Here is a 24913-nt window from a genome sequence, read left to right as displayed (position 1 = left end):
AGTGTCTTAACCCTGCTATATTTATCTTACAAGATAACAATTAAAGTTGCTATCTCACCAGTGTTTGGCCTCCCAATGTCACTAGTCATTGTTATAAACAAACACCTTAAATGATTCAGATGTTTGGTGTTCCAGTTACAATAATGACTTGTAAACATGGAGAACTGTTGATAACATTATCTATATATATAATTCTGTAAGACAAAATTTTTACCAGAAAATTGTGGACGTCTGTTAAGTTGCAGAAAAGTGGGAGGGGTCTTAAATTAAAGGTCTTGACCCCAGGGACTCGGGAAAAATAGCAGAATGCCCATAAAGTTACCAGAAAACGAGATATAACGTAAAATATCCACCATAAGAAATGCATGGGGACTGAAAAACGTCTGCATTCTATCAGCTGTTACTTATTTATTTGCAATGTTTACATTTATTCCGAAAGTCAATGTTGGTAAATAATGTTTCAAAATGAATTGTGTTTAATTTTTTTTTTTTTTCTGTTTTTATAATGAGTGACGTAACTAGACAGGGTAGGGGAAGACCTGCAAGACGTGGAAGAGTGTCCAGGAATTCAACAGACTTAAGAAATGCAAAAGAGAACGTCATGTAGGGTCTAGCTGTGAAAGAAATCCAGAAGCTGTTTTACAACCCGTCTTTAGAAGAACGCTGGAAAATGAGTTGAGTTGTTTCTCACAAACTAGGTCCTCATAAAGCACTTGCATGCCTTGTGGCGCATTTCACTTCGCAGAGGAGGCCACAAATGGACATTTCAAAGCATGTTACCACAATGGACATGCCACAACCACAAGTAAATGACGAATTAACTGTTTTTACATGATTCAAACTTCATAAAAAACATAAGGCAATACAACAGTGCAATGGCTATTGCGTCGCTTTCCGCTACACAAAAAGAGATTCCGGGAAATGGGCCTTACTGTCTTAAAATTCAGGGACAAATTCATAGATATATTTCTGACTTACCACCGCCAAATGGAGAGTTGCCTTCATAATAATTAATAATACGCCCTTAACATCAACGTCGGACAGCTCTTTTTGGTACCTCTGCGTTGGATCCTTTTTCAGCTCTTTGACGTTATTTTCTTTGATGAAATCTTCCGTCTTCTTTAATGAAATCTTCCGTCTTCTTTACATATGTATGTATGTATGTATGAATATGTAAAGAAGACGGAAGATTTCAACAAAGAAAATAACTTCAAAGAGCTGAAAAAGGATCCAACGCAGAGGTACCAAAAAGCTGTCCGACCTCGTGAAGAGATGCACCAGAGTGATTCCCGAAGAATGTCGACAGAAGATGAACATCCTAAATTCTAAAGCGCCCGTGATGAAAGGGATCCCAAAAATACACAAGAAGAATGTACCCATCAGAGCCCTAGTTAACTTTAAATGTGCTCCTACCTACAATGTTTCAAAATTGTTAGCAAGTAAGCTCAGCAATGATTTAGAATTAGAATATGTATACAATGTAAAGAATGGTTATGAATTTGTTGAACGTGTAAAGAACATAGATATAAATTCAAAAAGTAGGCTAGTCTCATTTGATATCGCAAATCTGTACACCAACATACCTGTATCTGAAACTGTAGATCTTGTTAAATGTAGGCTTTTACAGAATAGTTTAGACGATGAATATGTCAATCAGATTGTAAAATTGCTTGTGACTGTTTTGCAACAAAATTATTTTAGATTTAACAATAGATTTTACGAACAAACAGATGGTTTAGCTATGGGAAGTCCACTTTCGGCAATTTTGTCAGAAATATTTTTACAGCATCAGGAAAAAGAAATGTTAAAGAATTTAAGAAAGAATCATGATGTAAAACTGTATGTTAGAAATGTAGACGACATTCTTGTTATCTTCAGACAAGCCCAGGAGCAAGAGCACGAAACGATGATGCAGACACTAAACAGCCACCACCCGAACCTCACCTTTACCAACGAGTTTGAAGAAAACAAAAAGACCAACTTCCTGGACCTCACATTAGAGAGAAAAGACAGCAAGATCGAGTTTGACATCTACAGGAAACCTACGCAAACGGACACTACAATCAACAGCAAGTCTATCCATCCGACAATCCACAAGACCGCAGCCTTTAGATCTATGCTGTACCGTGCCTACAAGATCCCACTTAGCCAAGCCAATAGGAAGAAAGAGCTGGACACCATTAAGAAGATCGCTCAAGTTAATGGATTTCGAACCAAGACGATAGAGGACATCGCAAGGAAGACGAGGAGTAAAATCGATAGGCAGAATACACTACACAGCAGAACAACATTAGAAGAGATGAAAGAGGAAAACACCAGATATATCACATTTAGCTACACGGGGACTACAACACAAAGGACTGCTAACAGATTCAAGAAATACGGAGTTTCAATAGCCCACAGGACTCAGAACACCATGAGTAAAATTCTGCATCCGAAAATAGAAGATTTCAACAAATTCGACGCTTCGGGCATCTATAAAATCAATTGTAACGATTGTGATAACTTCTACATTGGATAGACTGTGAACTTCGTTAACCGCTTCAAAAACCACATATCTGCGTGGAGGAACAACAAACCGGAAAGATCAAATGTCGCACAACACCTGTTACAAAATTGCCACTCACTAGGAAAAATTGAGGATAGTCTAGATATTTTAAAGAATTTTAAGAAAGGATATTATTTTAATGAATGCTTGGGAAGAATTGTATATTTACAAGGAAAAATTTAAAAATAGAAATAAGTTGATCAATGAACAAATACATTTTGATTCCAGTTGTACTTATAAAAATGTATTGGCCGGTGCTTCCGGTAGCCAATAGGATATAAGTAGGGACGCCATTAAGATTCTTGTCATTCGCTTATTGGGTCTGATGATGATTGGAGTGTCCAATCGAAATCGATCACCACTTACCATCTGTTTTGTATATTTACCGTCTTGTGAGTAACAGTATAAGCGTAAAATGTTTTAAGTGTTATAAGACGTTTCTTTTATTTACGTTCCACTAACAAGACTACAATATCGCACCACTCATCTCCATTCATACTTTGCTTAAAATACCTACTTTGTATGGTCGCCATTTCAATGAAAAAGTATTAAAAATTAAAAGTATTAAAATTGAGATGACTGGACATTTTAAGTTTGCACTAAGAACAGTAATGGTGAGCGGTATACAAATTGAATACTCACACAAAGCATAAACTTGTGATGTGTCTGGTCCAAACCATGTTAGTGACTGGAACAGTAAGAGTGGCTGATAAGAACAAGAACAACAGTGTCTGCCTACCCCTTTTACAGCTGGATACCAGCTGTCTTTAGTTCAATGCCAAAAACCTTACAATAATGGCAATCATTATGCTAGGAGCAGCGGGAAACAGACACACTAAGGCCTACCGCACACGAGAGACTTTTTGTCGGCCGACTATTTAGTCGTAGTCGGGAGTCAAAGTCGGCCCCATAGTGGTAAATCTAAGCGCGCACACGGGCCGACCGCAGCAAGACAGTCGGCAGACTGTCTGCAGACAGTCGGGGCAGTTTGGTGCTGACCGATTTTCCCGCCGACTGCTCCCCGACTCAACTGTCGTGTCTTATTGATAAAGGCACGGAGATAAGTTTGAACGCGCACAGTGACGACTAAAAAGTCTGTCTGTCTGACAGTCGAGTGCGTTGTTATCATGTGTATTATTATTGTTATTATGATAAGTATTATTATTTGTGTGTTATTGTTATTATTATGGCTTCGACAACCACCAGTGCATGTGTTTTGAGGGACGAGAAAGTTGATAAACTTATCGATGAAGTTGAGGCACGGACCCCTCTTTATAAAAAGACTTTGAAAGAGTATTTGGCATAGTAAAAAAATACCCCCGCTGCAGCAAACCTGCAGACTAAGTGAATTCCCATTTGCCTGATTTATTTTTTTATTTAATCTATTTCAATAAAATTAGAATAAACGAGTACCTAGGTTTGCTGCTACAGGGAGGGTATTCAGGGTGTGTTTTAGTAAAACATTAATAGCTGAGTATAAAATAAATAGATTTGCCAAGTTTTATCAAAATACATCCACAAACAAGCAAACTACAACAGTTTACTTGTTCTACATATAAATGACATGACAATTTTAACTTTAAATATTTTGGAATTTTCCTGTAACCATTATGATAACAATTAGCATGCTAAATTATTTGTTTTTCAAGCTCTGCAAAATGTTTTCTAAATAAATTGCGGAATCATTTGTTTTTCTCGTAAAAAAAATGGGAAACCCCCATTTTTACCCGATAAAACCCCCGTTCCCATAGTCATGCTGGTTTGCGAACTCATTCGAATAAAATACATGTAGATTTACACGTTTGTACCAAATTTCATCAAAATCGGATAATTTTGTTCGAGTTATCTTGCTAACGGACATATATATATATATATGAGTGTGTGTGAATTTGAACGGATATAGTGTTTTTGGCCTCTGGGGACATCAAATTTCAAAACTAAAAGTTAAATCGGTCCCGGGACCAGGTCTCACCATGAGACCTACGGTTACAGTTTATTCCCTAAAAGTTATGGGATGAGGTATTTGAAGCCGGGGTATTAACAATTGGTAAAAGAAATCAACTCTCATTTATGAGTAAATGAAAAATTTGTCCGGATACTTCCTCAAATCCGAGTATGTAGGTATCTGGCCTTTCAAGGTTCTCGGACTATAAATTGGATGCACCCAGTATTTTCTCTTAAGTTTTCTTGCACGAAATCTTGTCAGTAACGCACATATGACAGCAGTTTCTGTCATATACCTCCTTTTGACACTCGAAAGACGACTAAACAGTCTTGTCGTGTGCGCACCCATAGTCAACGACCAAACAGTCTTGACGACTTTTCGATTGTCCACCCGACTCCAGCCAGACAGATGGCCAACAGTCGGCCGACAAAAAGTCTCTTGTGTGCGGTAGGCCTAACACAGGGTTCCAATCAACTTCATTGAGTCATGCCTCATTTTTGAATTTCACTTGTGTCTAAACCAGAAGTTTGAATTTTTTTTACAAAATAAAAATAACTATATTCCATCTGGGATCTTTAATGAAGATTCTACAGCTATCAACAAAAGATTAACCCTCAGAATGTTATGTGTCGAAATTTCGACTCACAAACACTGTTTACGGCGAATGCTCTATGACTGACAAAATCGGATTGAACAGGATCGAGTTAGGTATCGTTTTATTTGGCAGATTCTAAGCTTTCTCCCGAGGTCTATCTCTAAGCGCTTTTTTCTCTCGAGCCGATCTTAATTGTAGCAGACAGCTGACGTGCGTATTTGTAAACAGCTTGGTTAACCTCGCACTGATGACTGATGTGTTTTATTACGTTTATCATTGTTTTAGTGTTAAAAATCAAAAGTAGTGATATACGTGGTGCATTATAACAAGATTTAAGTGATTTTGAAGGGCTGGTTGATGATCCTGAAGAAGTAGGTAGTGATATTTATGTAAATTGTCAGCCAGATTCCTAGCTATGGTTAGGCTATTCATTCTTAGCTAAACGCTATGTACCGAAATCTGTTTTTTGCCCATAACTTATTTATTTGCAAATCAACTTCCTTATATTATTATATTTTTGGAATCCTCATAAAATTTAGAACAAAGTGGCTATTTTCAAATATTTATAGGCCTATAATTTATACAATTTCATTGAGCGCGAACTTACTTTTTTTTCCAAATTTTCCAAAATTTTTTTTTACCTAAAAATTTTTTTGAAACAAATGTTTCTTATGTTTTATGTATAATATTGAAGCCCATGATTTTCCAAACAAAATGGTATATAGAACAGTATAATTAACATTGTTTTTAAGCTTCTAAGATCCGTTTTAATAAAACCTTGCAAATGCGCAAAAAATAGGCAGACATTAAGGCCAAAACTAGGGACACTCGGAGGGTTAAGCCCTCCTTTGTGTTACAAAAGAAACATACAGAAATATTTTCACTTTCATGTTACTTGGTACTTAAAGCTTTTTTGTAATGGGAAGACCTTTTTTCTTTGTTTTTAATAACTATATTTTAATTTTAAATTAAATTATTTTTAGAGGTATATGGGACTTCACTAGCTTGCCAAGTTCCAATTCTGTCTCACCAATTTCTAGTTCCCATGTACACAAATACATATAACCAGTACTAACTGAAAATATGTAACGTTGCGTTATAAATCCTTTTTTATGGTGGAAATGTATTTTAAAATCACAAGTTGAGCATTGATGACGAACAAATACAACTGTCCCGACCAATTTGCAAGATTTATGCACCCAAATATTAATATCCACTTCCTCTATTAGGTGCTGTTCAGGCGTAAATTAAATAGCAACCATTGTTGTTGTATATGTTTTATTTTACGTGAGGAGAAGTTAGTGTTTAAATATTATACAGAAATATAGTTTTAATGTACAATAAATCTATAAAACAAAACAGTCAAACAGATAAAATTAAAACCAATTACAATTTGTACAAGTATAACATTACATTACAATATAAAATAGTGTTGTTCACTTTTTACATGGACGAAGTCAGTTGAGTTAGTCTCTGTTAGACGGTTGTAGTCTTCAGCAAAGCCAGTTTAGCTTTCACCTCTCTAAACGTCGGTCTCTTGTCTGGCAGCAGATCCCAAGCCTGAAAATAATACATCAACAATAAAATCACATGTTTTACATCAGTTATCTAGTTGTCTCAGGAATAATACAGTCTAGAGCTTGGTTTCAGATGGGAAGGTTGCTGGTTGTCCCCCTTAGATTCACTCATGTTATCAAATAGGACCAGATACAAAGTTCCATATCAGTTTCAATGCATGAAACAGCAACTAAGGTTGTTATCAATGTAACAGGCTGCAATGAAATCACAGTAAAAGAGTGTAAATGCATGAAATATGCTGTACCGAAACTAAATTACATTAAATTAGAATTACGTTCAAACATACAAGCACACCGGCTACACTGTGTCCACACACTCTTACCATGCCTTGTGCCTTGTTATCTGTGGTTGGCTGTTAAGCCTCCTCTGTCGTTAGATTTGAGTTGTCAATTCAATGTTACCAGCCGATTTCACAGAGGGTATGCCAAAGTTTGATCAAACAATGTGAGTTTAAGCAAGAAATATGATAGTCAGTGGGAGTGTCAGTTCAGTTCCTTAAATTATCTGTATTGAGAATGTTTACTGTAAAATTAACGGCAGGCTTTATGGAGGCAAACACAGGTAGATTTAAATTTCCAGAACAATGTGAGTTTAAGCAAGAAATATGATAGTCAGAGCAGTGAGAGTGTCAGTTCAGTTCCTTAAATTATCTGTATTGAGAATAATTACTGTAAAATTAACTTTACAAGCTACAGCTTTACAAGCTTTCAGGGGCTTTATGAAGAGAAACACAGGTGGATTTCAATTTCCAGAACAAATCATCAACTCCCACGGTCATGGAAACGTCATCATTGTTTTTATTTATTTCTCGCAAACAAAGTTTCAACTTATAACAGAAACTGAAAGAATCTCATTATATATATTCGACCCACCTGTCTCATGATCTCATACACTTCTGGTGGACATCCTTCAGGTGCCTCCATCTTGTAACCCTTCTCAACATGTTTCACAACGTCAGCCAAGGGCTGCAACAATCACATGGCACACTTAGCATACACAGAAAAAGCAAACATAATTACAATGTGTCACAGAAAACAAATAAAAATTATCTACCTCACTTGGGCAGTCTCAAATGTAAGGATGATTCATTTGCTTGAAATTTTAATTCGTAAATAAATGCCTAAATGTTAATCTTATCTTCACAAAATTGTATTTTGTTTTTAAATATGAAGACTAATAAGAAGCCTACTGGATTACCCAGCATTTCCAAACAAAGCAGAGCAATATGGGTCAAGCAATTCAAGCAGTTAAAAACAACTATCACATTATTATACTGTTTGTCTTGTTCAATAATAATCTTTGACATTTATTTAAGGTTATCTACAAAGCCGCTGACAGTCAGTTTTTTTTTTAATTTCTATTTTATTTACATTAGAAGGAGTTATTAGTTTACTTTTCTTACTAATATTTAAAAAAAAAACTTACTATTCTTGGATAAGGCACACGACCGAAGGAATATATCTCCCACAGTAGGATTCCAAAACTCCACATATCTGACTTATTTGAGAATTTCTGAAACAAAATCAAAACATTTTTATTAAGTTTAAAAGCCAATTTTCAAGAATAGCTAGTAAAAATAAAATAGACCTAATGAAATGAAATAAAATACTTTTTTACACAAAATAAACTATCCTATTTGGGGTTTGAATTAGTGATGTGTCGATACCAAAATTTATCGATTCTCGATACCGATGCCTGAAAAATCTATTCTCAATTCTAAATAACGATAAAATTTTTTTTGTTTTACAAAATTTCCCAATTTAGTTATACTACACCGACCCCTGTCTTTATGTCCTTCCTTAAAGTATTTTTAAGTAGTACGGCAATGGAGTGATTTTCAAGTAAAGAAAAAAATTATTTTTTTCAAATGAAATACCTTATCAAACCTATCAACCTTATCAAATTTAAATGAAAATCTAACAACAAAACCAAAAAGAAAATTTTATAACAATTGGAAGTGTGCCAGCCTGATATTTTCAGTAAAGCCAAACTCAAGTATTATATATCAAGTATAATATTGTGATCATCAGCCGCGATCATGGAGACATATCATCGTCGTCTTCTGGGATCACTGCAAAATCCTGAATATCTTCCTCAGGTACTGAAACATCACTGTCTTTGGCGGTTGCAGCAAAATCATGAACATCTCCTGCAGTCGTGTATCATCATCGACTCCTGTAGTCGTGTGGACATCATCATCGACTCCTGTAGTCGTGTGGACATCATCATCGTCTTCCGCAATCGAGGCTAAATTCTGATCATCTACCGCGCCCATGTGGACATCAACATCACCTCTCGTGGTAACAGAAACGTCCTCGTTGTTTTGCATGATCGCATCAAAAAAATTAAAAACATCTCCCGCAGTCATTCAGACTTATAGTTCTCTACTATTGTAGCAAAATCCTGAATACCCCTCGCGGTGTCGGAAACTTTATTTTCATCTTCCACGATCATGGCGAAATCATGAACATCTCCCGCGGCTGTGTAAACATCATCATCGCCTCCCACGGTCATGGAAACGTCATCGTCGTTTTTCTCGATTGCGACAAAATCATAAACATCTCCCATGGTAGTGACAAATTCATATTTTTCGGCCAAGTAGTTATTATAATCGTCTTTCCTGATCGTGGCAAAATCATGAACATCTCCTGTGGCCGTGTGGACATCATCATGGACTCCCGCGGTCACAGTCACGTCAGAATCACGAACATCTCCCTCGGCAGTGTAGACATCATCATTGACTTAACCGTAACCTCAGATGTTCATGATTAATCCATGACTGCAGACTAAAATCAGGTTTCTGCAGTGAAATTTCAGGATCCCAACGTTGTCTCCCATTTTTCCCAGGACAAAAATTCAGTATTCACCTTTATAATTTTCGGTCTGCGGCCACTCTGAATGTTTATAATGGTATTTTATTTTATATTATTTTCTGTGTTTTATAACCTTATTGCTTAAGTGTAACCTTGTCATGCCTAGTTTAGGTCCGATAATCGAGACTCTACTCTCACTCGAGACAATAACTACACTCACCCCCTGTTTGAGGGCCTCTGGTGCCGTCCACTTGATGGGCAGCTTGCCACAGTCCAGGTTGTAGTTCTCCTCTCTCGCCAGTCCAAAGTCTGCCACCTTGGCCACCCCGGACTCTGAGATGAGGACGTTACGAGCCGCAAGGTCTCTGTGAACCACCTTCCTCAACTCCAAGTACTCCATCCCACTACATGTATCTCTGTGGATGGTTACAACTCAGATTGGTATCTCACAAAGAATATCATATTTATCAATTAATCTTGGAAAATATTAGGATGGAATTGTTAGGAAAATGTTGTTAGTTTATTATTTATTTGAATCTCTAAACAGCATTCATTAACACCAGTTTGAGTCAAGTTGTTCACTTCAAACCACACCCACCAAACCTTGTTTTAAGAAAAAAATAGTAAATAGGTTATCTGAAATGGCCTCCACCAAGATTTTGGTGGGTCAGGGTTGTACTCCTTTTACATCCCAAATAGGGATATAAATTAAAATCAACAGGAAGACAGTTTCTTGGTTGAGTCCAAATTAAATTCCTCTGAACCCCATCTGAAGCTACAAGTACAAGTGACTCTAAACTCATTCATGACTACAGTAGGACTCACACAGCAAAGCAGATCTGGTCTCTCTTGGTAACGTGGTGGCGGCCCCGTGATCTGAGGTAGTCCACGAGGCTGCCCTTGCTCATATACTCTGTGACCAGAGAGATGTGCTTGTCTTTGAACACCAGCCCCAGCAGTTGTACCAGGTTCTCGTGTCTCAGTGACCTGTGTAAAAACATGGGTGAACAGGGGCGATATGATTTATTACTATGATTTTGTGTCCCTCTTTAGTATTAAAGGTATTGTAAAGTTTTTTTTTTTAATTCTTTAATATTTAAAAATAATTTGAGGTTGATGCTCTGTTAACTATTGAGTGAAGCAAGTTGTTTGGGCTACTGATTAATGAAAACTAGATAAATTTACGTTGTCACTGAGAGCATTTGAGATAAATGTTTCAGCTTCTAAGAGATATTTTCAGGACTATTCTACATCTCTCTCCCCAAACAATCTTCTCTTATTTTAAAATGCTGCCAGTGGCAGTGAAATAGTCAAGTTTTTTGGTGCAGTCTAGTTTATTATGTTGCTTAATTCTTTTTTAAGAGGTTGGCGGCCTCTTTTAACCTTGCATTTGCCCGTCCACATAGACTAAGCGCCCGTGCGTGGATCGTTAACAGCAAAGCAAGGAGTGAGCTCGTACAGTAGAAAGGTGAACTGTACTGATAAATTTTAGTGGCAGGTACCAGGATCCGAACCCATGACATCGCTGCCTTGGGCCCGAAGTCCGCGACGCTACCGACTGAGCCACCGACTCACCAAAGTGCACCTATATTGTAAAAATGGGATATTTCTCTTAGGGCAAGCTCAATCTTTGCATTAGTGTTATTCCTACGCTTATACGACCTAACCATATTTATTTTCCTCAATTTAAGGAAAAGTACAACTTACGTCATCAGCGAGGCTTCTGTAAGGAACTTCTGTGCGGCTTCACTTGAATCTTTGAGCATCTTGACAGCGACTTTCTCCCCTCTGAGGATACCGAGCATCACATCGCCAAACTCTCCCTTCCCTATTGACTCTTTCAGCTGCGGAGCATAAGAACTGGTTAAGTTGTGTACAAGATGATACTTCAATAACGAACCTATATTACTGAAACATTATCAAAATAGTTTTCAATATTATCGAAGAAAATTTTTTTGAGAGTAATCCAATGTGTAGTTATACTCAGCTGTTTAAATGTTGTCACATTTAGTCAACAGGCTCCAGCTCGACCAGATGAGTTCTAATTCCAGATACGCAATGAATGAAAACAAAGTGATTTAAAATTAATTAAGAAGAAAGTTTGTTACGTCATTCATTAAACCATTTTCAAATGTTGAGAAATTCAAAGCTCAATCCAGTTTTTCATGGTTGACAAAATTCACAGCTCATTCAAGGTTTTAATGTTATTAAGATAGAGACTGTAATCTCATTAGCCTACTAAAATCCTACATAATAGAGGCAGAAAAACACCTAAACTAAACTTAATGAAAAGTAAGAAAAGTTATTGATCACTTTTAACTGCTTACATTACAATAATCTGTTCATTAAACATATACTACTTACTTCTAGTTCATATTCCTGAATCACCCATCCAGCTTCTATGAACTTTTTTGTGTCTACACAAAACTCTTGTTTACCTTTTTTAGGTAAACTTTTTGTGAGCTGCGTACAAAGACCATCTGCGTCTTGCTCGTAATGCTGGAATCAAAATGTCACGTCTTATTACAAACATAATTTAATAAATTTTATTAAAATAAAATTCAATAGGGTACATTGAAACTTACTCTGAATCCCAATATCCCCACATGGTTGAATGTACTATCATTGAGTTTGATTCATTGAGTTCTCAAATCAAATAACAGTGGTACAGTAATGACAATACAGGCACTAGCCAGAAGCTACACTTTCCAATCATGGCGAATCAAATTATTAGTCAATACATTTGATTTGATTGAACGAGAAACACAGTTAGCTGAAATTGCTGCGGATTTTCAACTGTGGAATTTCATCATTGTACAGATAAAAATTCAGTTGGATTCATTGTGTCTAGCCAAACTATTAACATTGTGACATTATATTTTATTTTCAGTGCAGTCTTTAAACTGAGTTAACATAGGTTTTTTAAATTTATAAGACTACTACAGAGCTAACAATTATCCTAAAGTTTTCAGTTTTATTAACAATCACCTCCACTAATTGTGACAAGTTTTCAAAAAACTCCTCGTCGTCTATGGTTAACTGGTTGTCTTTGTACTTTACTCTGTAGTGTTCCACCTGAAATCAAGTAAACAGATTGTATAAAAAATCATGATAAAATATACTTTCATTAACTAAAACTGTTGCCGGCCAGTCAACATTTTAACACTGACTTTTTGATGTAACAAATCAAACAACTTCTTGATCAGCATTGGAGGTGTTATAATAATGGTAAGTAAATAAAAAAATACACCTAAAGCACTTTAAAACATACATTTACACTCATGCTAATCTGTAAATTTATAACAGTAAACTCTGGTAGTATTAAATATACCAATCTGCAAGGTTTCCTCAACTTTAATTACTTCCTCGATGGAAACTAAAAACAAAAAAATTAATACCAGCATAGTCATGCAAATGTGTACTCTCAACTGCAAACTCCCTTTGCTACTTATGCACATTTTTCACATCTATGTACTTTTTGCCAAACACATTTTTTTATTGCTAATAGATTTAAATAGGATAATGACCTACTTCCCACATAAATTAAACCTGATCACAGACTTACAATTATCATAATTATTAGGCCTAAGGTATGATTTTTAATTGAAGTAAAGAACTCAGTGCAGGTGTCAGAATTGAACAAGCTCTCAAGGGTGCAATTGGAGCAGCTTTTGCATTGGAGGCCTTAATTTACAGACAACCAGGAGCACAAGTAGACTCTGTATTGACAAGATAATACAGTATTGACTTTTGTTGTCTTTCGAGATACTTCCTTCAATATAAACTCACCAGCAAGTAGGAAGCAAACAGGACATGCATATTCAATATCTCTGGCTGCTTAATAGGCTGTTAACACTTGACACAAAAATAATAGGAACTACCTTGCAGTGACCAACATGTTATTAGTATCACTCACCTTGCCCTGGAAGCAGACACATAATGTGTAGTCCCCAGGAAAATTGGTGGATTCCCTGACGAGGAACAGGCCGTCCTGCTTGGGGCTCAACAGCTGCTCTGCTCTGTCCCTTGAGATCTTCCCGTGGAACCATCTGTGATCATACACCAACATTAGAACACAAACCTACAAGTAGACTATAGTTGTGAACGTTGGTGATGGGACAGCTCAAAATGACATTTTTCAACTAAGTAAAATGTCAGCAATTAATTTTGATTGGTGGTTTTGGGTATGATGTGCTAAAACTGAGCAAATCCTGAACTTGTTACAGACTTTCAGAAACTTTGCTTAAGAGCGCAAGCCACAGATTCTCAGAAATAGGCGAGCCAACTCTTTTTTTACAACTGATAGTTTATTTTTATCATTGTCTGCAGCTTTAGTGTCTGACAACTTTGAGCTCAGGTTATTTTTATTTATTTCGTACGTTTGGATGTCATTGGCATTATAATGTTTTCTGTAAGGGAATGGTCAAAGACCCCTTTACTAAACATTTTTACCATCTAACTTTGACCTTATTAGACAGCAGCAATAATTTATAGCCAAAGGTACAAATGGACAAATGGTACCTAGATCCTGAATCCATCTTGCTTAGAATAGAACCAGCGATCTTAAGATTTGAAGGCAATCATTCTAAACCATTTGGTTATAGATTTGTTATCAGAAAAGTAGCATTATTTGTAACACTAGAGCTGCCTAGTATACTCACGGCATAGCACTGAGCTTGACCTCCTGCTTGTTGTCCCGCTGGGCCGGTGTAGGCGCAGGGGTAGGTGTAGGTGAGGGGGAGGGAGGAGACAGTTTGTCTGTATCCATCAGATCTGAGGGGAGGGTCCAGCCCGGGCACTCGTAGTAGCCCACTGGCTGGAACCCCTGTAACATTACCAACACCACGACATCAGTAACTAGACAATGAAGAATGGATGTTTCTACATAGGGTGTTGTATCTGCAAATCATCGCTGTATACAAATACAAATCCCTTTGGACTCCTGTTATGACAAGAAAAGCTTCCTTACCTCCAACTATAGTGCAGAAAGTTTCGTAAACGTAATTTTGCACTTGCAATGAAACTAGTCAGCATTTAGTTAATGAAAATTTGGACCACAGACCTAATAATAAGGGAAGCCCATTTTGTCAACAGTGCACCATTTAATGTATTCTCAAACATTAACAGTTTAAACTGAGTAACCAATGGAGAGATATAATGTCTTAACATATCCAGGCCAACTTAGTTGACTCATCTGTTTTTATTTCAACAGTGTAATACGACCTGTGATTAGTTCATGTCTGGTGACACTGGTCGCTAGAGTCGACAACATTTTGTTTCTGTTATTTTAGGGTTAATTTTATTATTTGTGCTTATTGTTTTTGTTGTATAACTAGGACGAGTTATTGTTTATGATCGGATTGTTTTATTTGGTTGAAAGATGTTTAAATGACTGAAACCACAAGAAACAAATTGTAAACAAATACGACCTCTACAGTGCATCGGACAGAACTAACAATAAAATTGGCTTCAGCTGTTCAATAAGGATGTGAAATCTACTAAGGGAGTATGTTTTATTTATGGTATAAGGCACATGTCTGACAATTACACAAAACTAACAGTTGTATTACTTTGATACTTTGGGTCTTTTCAACTAAAATGTTTGTCAATCAAAGGAGCATGATTGTTAACTCTTCTCCACACTATCTTAAATTATAAAAAACATTAAAAGCCTCTATCACATAAAACTTAAATCATACACATTCACTTGAATTAAATGTAAATGTTAAATTGTTTACCGAGTCTAGGCCAAGCTACTGCAAGCATGCAGTTGACATTGAAAAATCAATTAATTTTACTACTTTAACTTATCTGTTAGTGTTTAGTCTTTCTGTACATCTGTGCATTACAATTGTTTGTCTTCTTAGATCAACCAACACAATCATACATAAGTTTTAAGTAAACTTTCCTTATTGCTATCTGCAGTTTAAGTTAACACTCATAGACGAGGATATGCGATATTCTACAACTACGGACTGTGACATGAAGGTTTCTGTGGCTTTTTCCACGTGTCAAGTTACAACCATGCTAATTACCTGTGTGAACGCAGTTCCTTGTAAGGTCTGACTCATAACTGGAGAGGCATTTTGCAGACGACACCTCCACCTGTAAAAAAAAAAATGTTTAACTTTCAAGTTGAGGTTTGAATTCACAAGTAGTTTAACACAGTGGTCAAAGAATATGTTCAACATTCATTAAATTCGTTTAATTATACTGTAAGACAAACCATGACTAAGGAACAAAACCTACAGTGCAAGAATTCATCAGCAAAGTATGATACAACAAACAGAATTTATGTTATAAAGTTATTATCTCAGTTAACAGAGCAGGGATTTCAGGAACATGTTTAGTTTAAATTCCACTTCGGCCTTTACCTTTTACAGAACCATTTATTTTTTTCTCAAAATGACTCAAACCCCTGCTTTATTTGATATAATAAATGTGTGGGTATGTGGATGAAGAGTTGCCAAGTTAAAAATAACAAACATAGCCTAAATTATGGTAAACCTGATCAGCACTCATCAAAAAGAATTCAACAGTTTGTGTGTCGGAGCCTCAAATCAAAATGACAGAAAAACTTCTCTTAAAATATAGTCTAGTAAAACCCCAGTACAGATTCAATTTGTAAGTAGTATTGTATACAAACTTGCTACCGGTATTGTACTCAGCAAAATTCATGATGTAATAAGAGGATAGTACGATAAACGTTTTCATAAAGGTTTCTTACAAATCATGTTACATAGTTTCAAGTAAATGAATCGCAAACTACATATAACCTAATTCCAATCAGGAAGGGACCCTTCTTTGTTTGAAGACAATCAACGGATCAGGAGTCATTTATTTGCAAAGGTTCACTTGCTTATCAAGTTATGATGATGCAAAATTATGTCACTTCGTTATCAGCGTTTATTTTGAAAGATTTACTAAAGGAAGAGCATTCATTTGCTAGACCAAATCAAATAAATGTTTAATACTCAATGTTGTGATTCTCGTAAAAATGTTTTAAAATAATATTTATTAGAAACTAGCTGTTGTACCCGTGCTTTGCAACGGGAAGAGGACACAAAATAGAAACATTTTAATCTTTACATCTGTTGCATATAATAGTTACACATCCGCCAACACTTTTAGAAACGAAATTAAACTTTTATGGCCTTAATAGAAACGTTTAAGTTATGACTTTAAATCTGGTAAGTAGTGGGTACCACCATTTCATCTCCCTTAATTACATATCTTTTTATTTATTATTGACATTTTAAATTTCAATTTTGAAGTTATTACTAATTATTAAATTTAAATGAACATCTTTTTTTAAATTTCACTCTTCTTTATATTAAATCACAAATCCTTCCATCTTCAGTATCTTCACTCACAATAAATTATTAGCAAAACTAAGTCAGCTGTTATAAACTTTAGAAATATTGCTGTGCCTTACCAATACAGTTTTTTGAAATATTAAAGAAACTATATCTATAGGTACTATAAAAAATTTTAAACAAATAATTTAGCATTAAAGACAGTAGGCAAAACTAATATGATTATAAAAACATCAAGGATTAAAAAATGTAACAGAAAATACAGTATATGTTTCACTGCATCTCTGATTCTACTCTACAAAAATATCAACAAACAACTTAATATACAAACCAGTTCTTTTAATCAGTTCCATCTCCATTGCCTTTACATATTACCATTAAGTAAACATAGTAACAGATATTGCATTGATTTTAGAAACAAAGGAACACAGTGTACTGCTTAGTTTTATGATATTTTCCTTGGTTTAATTTAATCAGTGGTGTGGCAAAACACAAATAATAAATTGATCAAATAAAGTAAATGTGAACTGAAAGCCCGAGAGCTATGTTAAGATAAAATAAGAGTATTGTGTATTACCATTTGATACTTAAATATATCACATATAGGCTACAACAGATGTTAGAAAAAAAAAATCAACGGTACAATTTAGTTATGTGCAAGTTATGTTAAGTTAATCTAACACATTTTAAGTAGTTAGAATTTATTTAAAGTAGCCTCCAAATTCATATAAAACATCTATACATTGTAATTGGCATACTGTTTCCATGAAATCATATAAATAATATTATTTTCATAGCTTAGACGCTTTAAAAAAATCCAAAGCAGAGCCGGAGTTGATACCAGGAGTTGATACAGCAACGGTTATAGAATCTTTTTTTTATATAATCATTGACATAGTTTTAGAAAAAATAATCCATGATAAAAGTTTAGATTAAAATAAACCTACCTCATAGTTATGGAAAATATTATATTTAATTTCTTTGTATCAGCTGTCTGAAGTTGTGAAATATGCAGTTTAGCAGTTCTTCTTGTTTACATTTAAATGTCAAAGCAAATGTAAACAAACATTGTTAGTGTTCTCATCAAAGCCATGGAGACCAATCAATATTTACTTTTAAAATCTTCACATCAGAACTTTTAAAGCCAAAAGGGCAAAGCCTACGGTCAGTATCGAAATGTGAATATTCCTATAATGGTCCTTGGTATGATAACTATATTTTTGTAAAATTTTAGCCCAGTTGGTTCAGTAGTTTTTGCACCTATTAGTAATACACATACAGACACCATTAGATTTTTATATAATAGTATAGAAGTATAGATTGTGTCTATTTTATTTCAATAAAAACATTCAGATTTACTATCATTAAAAATCATTTATAGTTTAAGTACATAATTACTTTTCCAAAAATGTATATTTAATTAGTTTATATCTGTGTAAATAGTTAACTTCACAGTCAAGATTATAATACTTAAACATGTTAAAAAAATGTCCAAATACAATAATCCGCTTTCTATGGTATTAAGCATTGTATATTGTTTGGAAAAATTTAAAAAATAATAAGACAAGTAGATCATCTGACATTCCACGACTAGAATAGAAGCTGACATGTTTGGGGCCCGATGTAGTGTAGTGTGGCATTGAAATTTAAATACAATGACCAAAAGTCCTTGACAGCAGCTATATGTCAACCTGACAGATTGTTTACGTTTCAAATTGAGTCCCAAATTGTTTCTTTATTGAAATTCTGACTTCAGTTGTAAAATTTAAATTATAGTTTTAGGTCTTAGATTGATTTTTAAATGAATACCTCAAACTGTAAAACTGCATTTGTCTGAACAGAGAAGGGACATTATTTGACAAAATATTAACACCTAATAGAGTACAATCAAACTTGTGAAGAGATACAACTTACTTTAGGCTTACTATGTATACTATGTAATAGGCATTATTTAATAGAAACAGCTACACTGTACTATAAGCTTAAAAATTAAAGATTTTTTTCTTGCCATCACAACCCAAAACAGTTTTTGTCATTAAAAACTACACATAAAAACATGCACCTCTATTAAGGTAGGTATGGTAATATATTTCAAAACAATCAAAACTGAAAAAAGTGAATAACCTTAGCAATTCTTTTAATTTTGACACTGCTAAACTTTTACCATTTTTTAGGTTTTCTTTTATTAAAAAATAAATACTACAAAGAAAATCTTGAGGTGTGTATAGCTTAAGAAATTGTTTTTCAAACAAATAATAACTCTCACATCACAACTAGGCTATACAAAAACACAGTAAACACAACACAAACACGAATTTATAGACAAAAACTCAACTTTCTACAGTTTAAAATAACAACATGTATTATTGACTAATGATGAGGAGAAAAAGTTAGAAATTGGCCTGAATATAGGAGTGGTAGTTGTGTAGTTGTGGTAGTTCCGTTTTCCCACATTAGTAAGCCAGGTTAATTGATGTAATGACTAAACTCAATGATAGCCTGACACGCCATCAGTCTGGACTGCATCCCAACTGACTTACACTCTTCCATTGTCTCATACAAAGTGTGGCAAGATAAATTATATATGTTCCTGCTGCTGCAAACCTGCAGCGAATTTCAAGGTCTATTCATGACTTTTTTATCCAAACAGGTAAAATTGAAAGAAGATTTGACCCAAGTTCAATACTCAATCAAAATAGCACTGGGTCAAAACGTTTGCTACTACAAAGGTCATACAAAATAATTGTACTGTGTAGACAAATTTTATATTGACAAATTGTTTCAAATATTTTCAAAATGAAACAATGCCTACAGCATTTAATATATTCACCACAGGTACCATAATAAGCCAACTATGTTCGGCAAATTTTATATCTCACAAACCAGTAAAAATTACTGGAGCTCAATCGAAATTTTCTTTAGATGGATTTAAGAGGTAGGCCTACAAATAGTTTTTAAATTAATTCTGTTGCGAAATGAAGTTAAAGCTGTGATTGTTATGGGTGCAAACACCCAAAACTTTTCTTTGATTCCCTAGTTTGAACTCGTACGTTAACGTATCTAAATTTACAGAAGTTGGTTCACACTTTGATTTCCTCAAAATTCCAACCATATTTTTAACTATTTATCAATGAATACAGAAACTTTTGTGTATTCATTGTATTTATAGTGCCTAAATAGGATTTACAACGTAAAATAAGTCCTGCCACATGGTAAATCCACTCATTATTTGATATATAATTTTGTACTCTTAAGTGGTTGTTAATCAACTCCTTAATACGCCTCACATTTAGTCTATTGCAGACAAATTATTGTGACAGTCATAGATTTTTTTTATTTCTCCTAAAACGTTTAGTAAACATATCATCCTGTAGGAAAAATAGCCTAGCCTGCAATAAGTAGCAACAATGACACAATTATCATATCACTAAGCATTTCATCATAATGACATGATTCATCAATGCAGAGAGACTCTATTAAACACTTGATAATGTACAGTATCTCAGTCTCAGACAATAGGATGGCGCTAATAGTTTTAAGATTTCAGTGTGTTTTATAGCCTAAAGGCATATAATTCACCGGTGTTTAAAACTATCATGTCACTCAAACAGTAAGATCCTTTTAATAATAGTTTTTAAAGAATCATTTAAGTACTTGAGTTTTAAGTAGGAGACTCCGTAGAAAAAGATTCCATAGAAGAAAAAAAAACATTAGTAGCTTACAATTTGAATTTCAATTTCATAGCAATTTAGGGGAACAATTTAAATTTTCACAATGATTAGTAATACCTTTTTTATTTAAGCCCGGAAAATGGACGTATGTTTTTTTATTTATTTTATTAACTGTTCATGTTATTGTGATTGCAATAATGTTGTATTTCAACAGTCGGAAATTCTCCACTTTTTAAAGATTATTTTGTTGACAGTAAATCTTATAATGTATTTTAAGCACCTTGTTGTATAACTTACATTATGTATTTATAGTATATTTTTGACTCTATTCAATATATGTTATTTTATATATCTTACTAATATTATAAACTAGCTGTACCCGCGGGCTTCGCCCCGTTTAACTTCATAAGTATTCGCATGGCTCATTCACGTCCTGGTTGAAGTTCGTTCGCTACGCTCACTCACCTTTAGGTTGGAGCTCGTTCGCTGCGCTCACTTGCCTTCAGGTTAGCTCGTTCGCTACGCTAACTCGCCTCCAGGTTGAAGTTCGTTCGCTACGCTCACTCACCTTTTGGTTGGAAAGTAGCTGTTGTCATAAATAAAAAAAATAATAGTGCTGCACCCTGTTGGTAATACTTGTAACTTTTATGTTATTGAACATCATAGAACAGAACCAACTTGTTTAATTGTAACAGCTGTTAAGATTCATTAATTACTTTAAAATATGCAAAATCATAAGATTAACATGGGGAACTACAGAGCCACTGGGGCGGAGCCCGAAAGGGTTTTTGAGATAAGAATTTTTGAGCGGAGCGAGCGAAGCTCTTATACGTCGACTTTTATGCATTTCGTAATACGCAAACTCCTCCTAGACGAATCAATCGTTTTCAAATTTTGGATGGTGATAAAGACCATATCAGTGAGTGCCAACATCTATATGGCGTTAAAAATAACTCTCAGGAATCCGCCCCAGTGGGTCTCAAAGTTTCAATGTAATCCTTATGGAAGCAGTATTTGACACATAAACAAAGACATATGATCAGCTGTTGACTTTTAAATGCAGTAGATAAAGAAATAGCTGATAGCATCATTCCACAGATATTAGAACAGAAACGGTATAAATCATAAATATAATCAAATGACGACACTAGCTTGAGGTCCGTGACGTAGGAAAGGAAGTACTAAAGGTGAACAGTCTGGAGTGTAGAAGATGTTTATGACGATTAGATTTAGGTATCTGCATTCCTAAAATTCTATGAGAAGGGAGGAAAACGGGTCCGTGACGTAGAAAGTGGTGAAGGAAGTACTAAAGGTGAGAAGTTTGCAAACTGTTTATGACGATTAGATTTAGGTATCTGCATTCCAAACATTATAAGGGAAGGGAGGAAAACGGGTCCGCGACGTAGGAAGTGATGAAGGAAGTAAGCAAAGCAAGCTGTCCGAAGTGTGGGAACTGCTTATGACCATTATATTAAGGTATTTGCAATCCTATGATGCTATGGGAAGGGAGGGAAACAGTTCCGTCACGTAGGAAGTGGTGAAGGAAGTAGTAGTTAAGACAAGCTGTCCGGAGTGTGGGAACTGTTTATAACGATTAGATTAAGGTATCTGCAATCCTAAAATGCTATTGGAAGGGAGGTAAACAGGTCCGTGACGTAGGAAGTGGTGAAGGAAGTAGTAAATGTGAGCAGTCTGGAGTGTGTGAACTGTTCATGACGATTAGATTAAGGTATCAATAAACATAAAATGCTATGGGAAGGGAGGAAAACGGGTCCGCGACGTAGGAAGTGATAAAGGAAGTAGTCAAGGCGAGCTGTCCGGAATGTGGGAACTGTTTATGACGATTAGATTAAGGTATCTGCAATCATAAAATGCTATGGAAAGGGAGGGAAACAGGTCCGTGGCGTAGGAAGTGGCGAAGGAAGTAGTAAAGGCGAGCAGTCCGGAGTGTTGGAACTGTTTATGACGATTAGATTAAGGTATCTGCAATCATAAAATGCTATGGGTAGGGAGGTAAACAGTTCCGTGACGTAGGAAGTGGTGAAGGAAGTGGTAAATGCGAGCAGTCCGGAGTGTGGGAACTGTTTATGACCATTAGATTAAGTTATCTGCAATCATAAAATGCTATGGGAAGGGCGGAAAACGGGCCCGCGAAGTAGGAAGTGATGGAGGAAGTAGTCAAGGCGAGCTGTCCGGAGTGTGAGAATTGTTTATGACGATTAGATTAAGGTATCTGCAATCATAAAATGCTGTGGGAAGGGAGGAAAACAGGTCCACGATGTAGGAAGTGGTGAAGGAAGTAATCAAGGCAAGCTGTCCGGAGTGTGGGAACTGTTTAAGACGATTAGATCAAGGTATCTGCAACCCTAAAATGCTATGGGAAGGGAGGTAAACAGGTCCGTCACGTAGGAAGTTGTGAAGGAAGTAGTAAGGTGAGCAGTGTGGAGTGTGGGAACTGTTTATGACGATTATATTAAGGGATCTGCAATCCTAAAATGCTATGGAAAGGGAGAGAAAAGGTCCGAGACGTATGAAGTGGTGAAGGAATTAGTAAGGTGAGCAGTGTGGAGTGTGGGAACTGGAAACCGTTTGTGGCAGTTAGATTAATGTATCTGCAATGCTGAAATGCTATGAGGAGGGATGGAAGCATCCCCACGACATAGAAAATGGTGAAAGAAGTAGTAAAGGCTAGCAGTGCGGAGTGTGGGGAATGTTTGTGGTAATTAGATTAACGTTTCTAAAATACTAAATTGCTATGGAAAATGATGAAAACAGGTCCACGATGTAGGAAAAGGCTTAGAAAGTAGTAAAGTATGAGCATAGTGTGAAAACCGTCTGTGGCAGTTAGATTGATGTATCTTTAATCCAAAAATGCTATTAGAAGGGGAGGAAACAAGTCTATGACGTAGGAAATGGTGAAGGAAGTAGTAAGGCTTGCCGTGCAGAGTGTGGGAACTGTCTTTGGCAAGTACATTAATGTATCTGCAATACTGAAATGCTATGGGAAGAGAGGGAAATAGGCCCACGGCGTAGGGGGTGGTGAAGGAAGTAGTATAGGTGAGCGTGTTGAGTGTGGTAATGGATTAATGTATCTGCAATGCTAAAACGCTATTGGAAGAGACTGTAGACTGTAGATTAAAATAATTTCGAAGCACGAATCGATACATATTTTGATACATGCAATCGTTTATAATAGAAATTTACAACTGAGTTGACAACAGCTGATTTTTACTCAATAGAGGATAAAAACTAGTTTTACTCCACAGAGGATAAAAACTTGTTTTACTTCCTAAAGAGTAAAAATGCTACTTTAGACCCGCAACGCATGCATTAAAAACGACTGGTATTACTGCAGTATGACCAAAACAATATAATATAAACCCTTGATGACTCCGCTCAATTTTGTGGATGCCTCTGCGAACGCCACCTAGTATGCTTTAATGTTAATCGGGAATGTGAGCTATCATCATGCCAAATTTCAGCCCAATCCGTCCAGTAGTTTATGCGTGATTGAGCAACACACACACACACACACAAACATACACACAAACTCACAAACTTTCAGATTTATAATATTAGTAAGATGTGAAAGTTTGTGTGTTTGTTTGGTTGTTTGTTTGTTTGTGTGTTTGAAGGTCAATCAAGCATAAACCACTGGATGGATTGGGCTGAAATTTTGCATGATGATAGTTCACATTCCCGATTAACATATAGGCATATTCTTATCTCAAAAATCCCATCGGGCTCCGCCCCAGTGGCTCTGTAGTTCCCCATGTTAACCTTATGAGTATTCATATTTAAAGGGAATTAAAGAATTTAGTCAGCTGTTTCAACTAAAAAAGTTGGTTCTATGATATACAAAAGCATTAAAAAGTTATAAGATTTACCAACAGGGTGCAGCACTATATTTTTTTGCATTTATGTAAACAGCTAATTTGAACTAAGCAGCAACAAACAACTGTGATACGCAATGAGAACTGTCAAAGTAGGATTTTTTATGTTTATGTTTTTAATGTCATGAATAATTTGTGATTTTTTAAATTTGTAATACTTTATTTTTCTTTATTTTTTAGGTGAAGAGGTAGAACATTATGGCTATGGCAGATGTGTAATACCAAAGTATACCGTAAATTTAAAGAAGCAAATTTTATCAAACTTTGTCCTCCCCCGTTGCAAACGCAAAGCTTGAGTATAACTGCAATAAGCAATTTAAACTTACATGCCAACCCCGTACGAAGGACGGGTACTCTGCTAGTAACGAATAAAAAGAATGATTTGATTTGATTTAAAGTATGTAAATAATTGGCAGTTAATGTTGCAACACAAGCTAGAGTTCTCTAACAGATGTCACAGTACAAGCGTCTCTGTTGCTTTAATGTGACTGCATCAATTTAAGACTCGGCCAATTAAAATCTAAACACGGATCCTTGTTAGGTCTGACTTCTCC

General features: G+C 35.5%; 1 protein-coding gene across 2 annotated transcripts in view; it reads right to left on the bottom strand.

Annotated features, from left to right (window-relative positions):
- Positions 1-6349: 6349 nt before the first annotated feature.
- LOC129003037 (tyrosine-protein kinase CSK-like) overlaps positions 6350-24913 on the bottom strand; it is a 55495-nt gene continuing 36931 nt past the window's right edge. For both annotated transcript variants that reach the window (XM_054431240.1, XM_054431241.1), the window contains 11 exons: positions 15515-15584; positions 14141-14304; positions 13396-13528; positions 12468-12554; positions 11844-11978; positions 11187-11323; positions 10305-10466; positions 9700-9895; positions 8092-8178; positions 7539-7631; positions 6350-6648 (listed from right to left, as the gene is read on the bottom strand). In XM_054431240.1, coding sequence (XP_054287215.1) covers positions 6565-6648; positions 7539-7631; positions 8092-8178; positions 9700-9895; positions 10305-10466; positions 11187-11323; positions 11844-11978; positions 12468-12554; positions 13396-13528; positions 14141-14304; positions 15515-15584 — 1348 coding nt within the window. In that variant the 3' untranslated portion in view covers positions 6350-6564. The remainder of the gene's footprint in view (positions 6649-7538; positions 7632-8091; positions 8179-9699; positions 9896-10304; positions 10467-11186; positions 11324-11843; positions 11979-12467; positions 12555-13395; positions 13529-14140; positions 14305-15514; positions 15585-24913) is intronic.

The sequence above is a fragment of the Macrosteles quadrilineatus genome, unplaced genomic scaffold (assembly GCF_028750875.1).
Source record: "Macrosteles quadrilineatus isolate MER2022 unplaced genomic scaffold, UCM_ALF_1.0 Scaffold_9__3_contigs__length_116548681, whole genome shotgun sequence".
In the NCBI taxonomy this organism is placed as follows: domain Eukaryota; kingdom Metazoa; phylum Arthropoda; class Insecta; order Hemiptera; family Cicadellidae; genus Macrosteles; species Macrosteles quadrilineatus.
Note: the sequence above shows the minus strand (reverse complement) of the source record. Positions and strands in the feature narration are given on the sequence as shown.